The following is a 6,500-nucleotide window of genomic DNA, read 5'->3' on the forward strand; positions in this document are numbered from 1 at the left end:
GCATGAGCACACCTGATCTACGTCCTGCATGACCACCCACACCTGATCTATGTCCTGCATGACCACACCTGATCTATGTCCTGCATGACCACACCTGATGTCCTGCATGACCACACCTGATCTACGTCCTGCATGACCACACCTGATCTACGTCCTGCATGACCACACCTGATCTACGTCCTGCATGACCACACCTGATCTACGTCCTGCATGACCACACCTGATCTACGTCCTGCATGACCACACCTGATCTATGTCCTGCATGACCACACCTGATCTACGTCCTGCATGACCACACACTGGGCCAAACTGACAAAGAAAGACAGCATCCCCTTCACCCCCACCAACACTGTAGGCTGGCCCAGCGGTAATGCATCCACTTAGGAAGTGAGAGAATCTAAGTGCAATTGTTCAAATTCAACGGTCGCTAGTATTTTCTCCCCTTCACTAGACCTTGAGTGGTGTTCTGGACACCAGTCATTCGGATGAGACCATAAACCAAGGTCTCCTGTGCAGCATGCACTTCGCGCATGTAAAAGAACCCCCGGCAACAAAAGGGATGTCGCTGACAAAATCATGGAGAAAAATCCACTTAGGAAAACAAAAAAAATTTGCGGGCACAAAAAAAACCCCAAAACAGTGGCACTCTCAGTGTAAAGACACGCTCTCCCAAGGGAGAGCAGCCCGAATTTCACACAGTGAAATCTGTTGTGACAAAAAGAGTACTACAATACAATACCTCCCACCTCCACTGCCAAGCCGACTCCCCAACTCCATATCCCCCCCCCCCACCCCCCAGCGCTAACCAGCCAGCAGACTTTTACCATTTCCACCCACCTCCCAAACTCAAAAACTGGTTTTTAGCCCCCCCCCCCCCCCCCCCCCCCCCACCCCCCCACCTTCCAAAACAAAACAAAGCAAAAAAAAAAAAAGTTCCCAGACAAGCAAATTTCTACCCCCTCTCCTCCCCTCCTCGGCACCCCCCCCTCCCCCTCCCTAAAACCTGTCTCCCTATCCCCATCCCAATCTCCACAAACTCCAGCACTCACCGATGAGAAACAGACGTTGATCCACCACAGAATACAGAGAACGGAACGGAGTGCCTGAAGGTAATTATGACGCACAGAACGCTTGGAGAGGAATGAAGTTTAAATTTGTTTCAAAGGATGTGTATGTGTGTGTATGTTTTGGTGTGTATATATATGCTACACTGATCTAATGTGCTGAAATAGCCAAGTGGTTAAAGCATCAAACTTTCAATTGAGGTTCTGGGGTTCGAATCTCAGTCACGGCGCCTCGTGGGTAAAGGGTGGAGATTCTTCTGATCGCACATGTCAACACAAATTTTATGTACAGACCTGCTAGTGCCTGAACCACCTTTGTGTGTATACGCACGCAGACGATCAAATACACACAATTAAGGATCCTGTAATTCATGTCAGCATTCAGTGGGTTATGAAACAAGAACATACCCAGCATGCACAGCCCAAAAATGGGGTATGGCTGCCTACACGGCGGAGTAAATAGACAAAATGGTTGACACGTAATTTGTTACTTGTCTGTCTGAGTGTGTATGTGTGAGTGCCTGAAATCTAACTGACACAGGGAACGAAAGATGAGCCCCCAATGGCAGCCATCATTCAACTCTACCCAGATAGGCAGCCCGATGTGCAAAATTAATGACCCCATGTTTGTAAAGCACTTAGAGCTTGGTCTCCTACCGAGGATAGGCACTGTATAAGTATCAATATCATTCATGTGTTTTGCAAAGCACCTGGAGCAGTTTACTGGATAGAGTAATGTGTAAATATCCATAATGATGATAATAATAAGAAGAAGAACAACAACAATAACAATTTTAAAATTAATAATAATAATAATAATAAGAATAATAACAGCAACACCAACAATAACAACAACAACAATAATAATAATAATAATAACAGCAACAACAACAATCATCATCATCATCATCTTCATCATAATCAAAAAATAAAATGATATGCAGTAGTAGTGGTAGCAGTAGTAGCAGCAGTAGAGGTGGTAGCAAAGGAAGGAGCGCCGCACTCACCAACCAGCAGACCAAAGGACAGGTACAGCTGATAGAGGTCCTGGACGGCCGCGCAGAGGGCCAGACCGGCCGAGGCCATCACCCCTCCGGCCATCACGCTCACCCGGCTCCCCCACAGGCTGGTCACGAAGCGCAGCATCACACCTGAACATCATGAACGTCACACCTGAGTCATGATTGAACAGGCGCATGAACATCACAGCTGAGTCATGAACATCACACCTGTGTCATGAACATCACAGCTGAGTCATGAACATCACACCTGAGTCATGATTGAACAGGCACATGAACATCACACCTGTGTCATGAACATCACACCTGTGTCACGAACATCATATCCAAGTTGTGAACATCGAATTTAAGTCATGAACATTGCATCTGAGTCATGAACATCACACCTGTGTCATGATCATCACAGTTGAGTCGTGAACATCACACCTGTGTCATGAACATCATACCTGTGTCATGAACATCACACCTGATTCATGAACACCACACCTGTGTCATGAACATCACACCTGAGTCATGAACATCACAGCTGAGTCATGAACATCACACCCACACCTGAGTCATGAACACCACACCTGAATCACGAACACCACGCCTGTCATGAACACCACACCTGTTCCATGAACATCACAGCTGAGTCATGAACATCACACCTGAGTCATGGATATCATATCCAAGTTGTGAACATCAAATTTAAATCATGAACACCACACCTGTGTCATGAACACCACAACTGTGTCATCAACACCACACCTGTGTCATGAACATCACACCAAAGTCATGAACATCATACCTGTGCCACAACCATCACATCTGAGTCACAAACGTCACCTGTGTGTCCCAAGCATCATACAAATCTGATGAAAATGTGTAGTAATCATTTTTTCTGTGACATAAAAGAAAACAAAAACAAACAAACACACACCTACAATCTCCTCTGGTGTGTGGTCTCCATGGCGACCTAAATTGATGGTTCCCCTCGGACTGATGATAGATCAACCCAGGTGTGGCCAAGTGGGGGGGGGGGGGTGGGGATCTGAATGAGCGGTGTGGGAGAAATGCCACTGGAAACGGTGCAGATGACGGGGCAGCAAAAAAACAACAATAACAAATATTCTTTTTTTTTTTTTTTAAAAACAGCTCGACAACGAAAACTGACAGCAGCTGATTACATGACACTCACTGGAGAAAGCACTGACGTACAGAAAACAAAAAAAACAACCCGACAACGAAAACTGACAGCAGCTGATTACATGACACTCACTGGAGAAAGCACGGATGTACAGAAAACAAACAAACAAACAAACAGACATCAACAACTACAATTGATGACATAAAAGCATCCCACTCACTGGAGAGCGCCGTGATGTACAGCAGAATGGAGCCAATCCAGGCCGTGTCGAAGTGCGACTCGTAGAAGATATCCTTGAAGACCACGTGGAACACCCCCAGGCTGTAGGTGATCCCACACACGATGAACTGCGTGAAGAAGGCCGCCACCACCACGCTCCATCGCTCCCACCCCACGTCCTCTTCCATGTCCGCTTTACGCTTCGTCGTCACAACAATCATCTGTCTGGAAAAGTCATGGTTTCGTTACAGCAATCCACTTGTTTGGAAATTCAACTCTTTCTTCAAAGTGATCTATTTCATTACAACAATCATCTGTTTGGAAAATAATCTGTTCCATTACATCAATCGAAAATCATCTGTTCCACGACAGCAATCGTCTGTTTGGAAATTTAACTCTTTTGTCACAATTTATTTCAATACATCAAATGATCAATCATCTGTTTGGAAAATTATCTGTTTCATTACAACAATCGTCTGTCTGGATATTTAACTCTTTTGTAACAATGATCAATTTCATTACAACAATCATCTGTTTGTAAAATCATGTGTTTCATTATAGCAATCGTCAGTTTGGAAATTTAACTCTTTTGTTACAACAATCTATTTCATTACAATTATCATCTGTTTGGAAATTTATCTGTTCCATTACAACAAATGTCTGTTTGGAAAATTATATGTTTCCTTATTACAAGTTATACAACAGTTGTCTGTTTGAAAAAATATCTGTTTCATTACACTTTACAGCAATCTTCTGTTTGTAAATTTATTTTAACCCTTTCATCACAACAATCATCTGTTTGGAAAATCATCTGTTTCATTACAGCAATTGTCTGTTTGGAAATTTAACCCTTTCATCACAACAATCTCTGCTCCCACCCAACGTCTTCTTCCATGTCCGCTTCATAATTTGTTGTCACAACAATCATCCATTGGGAAAAGTATCTGTTTCCTATCAACAACTGTCTGTTTGGAAACTTAACTCTTTCGTCACAACGATCTATTTCATTGCAACAATCATGTGCCTGGAAAACTATCTGTTCCATTACATCAAATTAAATCGAAAATCTCTCTGCCACAACAATCATCTGTTTGGAAAATGAAATAGTTTGTTACAGACTCATCACAACAATAACCTGCTGGAAAAAAAATGATTTATTCTTTCTTTTCTTTTCTTTCTTATCAGTGCTGAACTTTGGGATACACACAAATACACACATATGCAGTGATGTGCCTACACACACATACACACAAGCTCAATATACATAAAACATTGTATCCACCCTCTCTCCTCTCTAGTTCAGTTTGCTCACACCTTTTTATACCCCCCCTCCCTGCTTACCCTCATGTATACCTAAATTTTCCCGCCCCAAGATCATTAACACATCGAAACACACACCACCAACATACACACACACACACACACACACAACACTGCACACACAAACACACACACACACACACACAGGTACCAGCTAGCCACTGGACTAACATGGCCTCATATTTCAACACCTATTGTGAAAAGATGTTAAATAACAAACACATAAAATCCTACCACAAACCTGTACACACACAAATGCACAAATAAACCCAATCAAATCCAAATAATTACAAATTATAGTAAAAACAAAAATAAACTCAAAACCATTATGTCCTATAAGCTTACAATCACAAGGAATCTTTAAAAGCAAATCATAGCGTAATACTTACAAAAATATCCAGAAAAAAACAACAACAATAAACAAACTAACTAAAAACCGCATCTGTCCCTAAAGCTTACACAATGCATCATCAGAAAACAAAAGCCAATCTCATGTAAATAATTACAAAAATACCCAGAAAAAAACAAACAAACAAAACACCAAAAAATGCCAAACAACGAAAAATGCATATCAGTACACTATTACATGTACATGTATCTGTCCTCTACAATACATGTCGTACTATGTACATAGAGATATACTGTCCTCTACAATGCTTGTTGATATATATACATGTCACTCAGATGACTCTGGTGACAGTGGACTTTGAACTCACTCTCTGTCATTATGCTAAATGGAGCCCTTGGCAGTCTGCCTAATGGAAACAGAAGGAGAGTGGCAGCTCTAATTAATTACTAGAAGCAGTTGTGGCACAGGTAAGAGAGAGCAGAGAGGGGCAGACAGAGATAAAGGAAACAGACAGAAACAGAGACAGAGATCTGATCATCTACAGAGGAACAAAAAATTTGAACACAAGCATTTTAACTATAAAAAAAAAAATTGAAGGCGCTGGCATATTTTGTTCATAAAAATGTGATTGTGAAGGATATATATATTATTTTTTTAATTCTATTCTGGTGTGGACATTAAAAGAGGTTAAAACATTCATCTTTGACCCACCCCTGATTACTCAACTGACACTACATACATCTGAGAATTGCTGTGACTCCACAGTATGTAAACCTTGTGATCAAGAGCGGAGAGATGGTGTGGTTTACTTATGTTCACCAAAAACACATAGTTATATATATATATTATTATATATATTTATACTAATACTGTGTAACAGGGATATAAACAGTAAATTTGACAAAATCAAAATGCTTGAAAAGAACACAAGCAAGTAAGGCAATAAACTTTCATAGTGTGTGTGTGTGTATGTGTGTGCATGTGTGTGTGTGTGTGTGTGTGTGTGTGTGTGTGTGTGTGTGTAGGAAAGAGACAAAACACAATTGTCTGTTATTAGTGTTAATCAATAATTATAAACAAGTCTGTTTTTGCACCTGATTCTGTTTTTTCCGGACCTATCTTTTCAAACTTATAAACACCTTTCGTATAATATATATATATATATATATGCATATATATATATATATATATATATATATATGCATATATATATATATATATATATATATGCATATATATATATATATATATATATATATATTATACTCATTTCCATTATCATTCCTTAAACAGCATTCTTTTGTGCATACTTTATTTACACTGAAAGTCCAGGAACATAGAACTAGAAGTTGTGCTTATTCACTGATTTGAATTTAAATTACACTTATAAATTTCATGGA

General features: G+C 40.4%; 1 protein-coding gene across 1 annotated transcript in view; it reads right to left on the minus strand.

The window, feature by feature from the left end:
• The window catches only part of LOC143275626 (monocarboxylate transporter 12-like), a 28,145-nt gene that overhangs the window by 20,575 nt on the left and 1,070 nt on the right, over positions 1 to 6,500 (minus strand). Inside the window, exons 2-3 of the mRNA XM_076579874.1 lie at positions 3,433 to 3,656; positions 2,072 to 2,215 (exon numbers count right to left, since the gene is read on the minus strand). Of these exons, the coding sequence (XP_076435989.1) occupies positions 2,072 to 2,215; positions 3,433 to 3,652 (364 nt within the window). The 5' untranslated portion in view covers positions 3,653 to 3,656. The remainder of the gene's footprint in view (positions 1 to 2,071; positions 2,216 to 3,432; positions 3,657 to 6,500) is intronic.

The sequence above is a fragment of the Babylonia areolata genome, chromosome 30 (genome assembly GCF_041734735.1).
Source record: "Babylonia areolata isolate BAREFJ2019XMU chromosome 30, ASM4173473v1, whole genome shotgun sequence".
Lineage (NCBI taxonomy): Eukaryota > Metazoa > Mollusca > Gastropoda > Neogastropoda > Buccinidae > Babylonia > Babylonia areolata.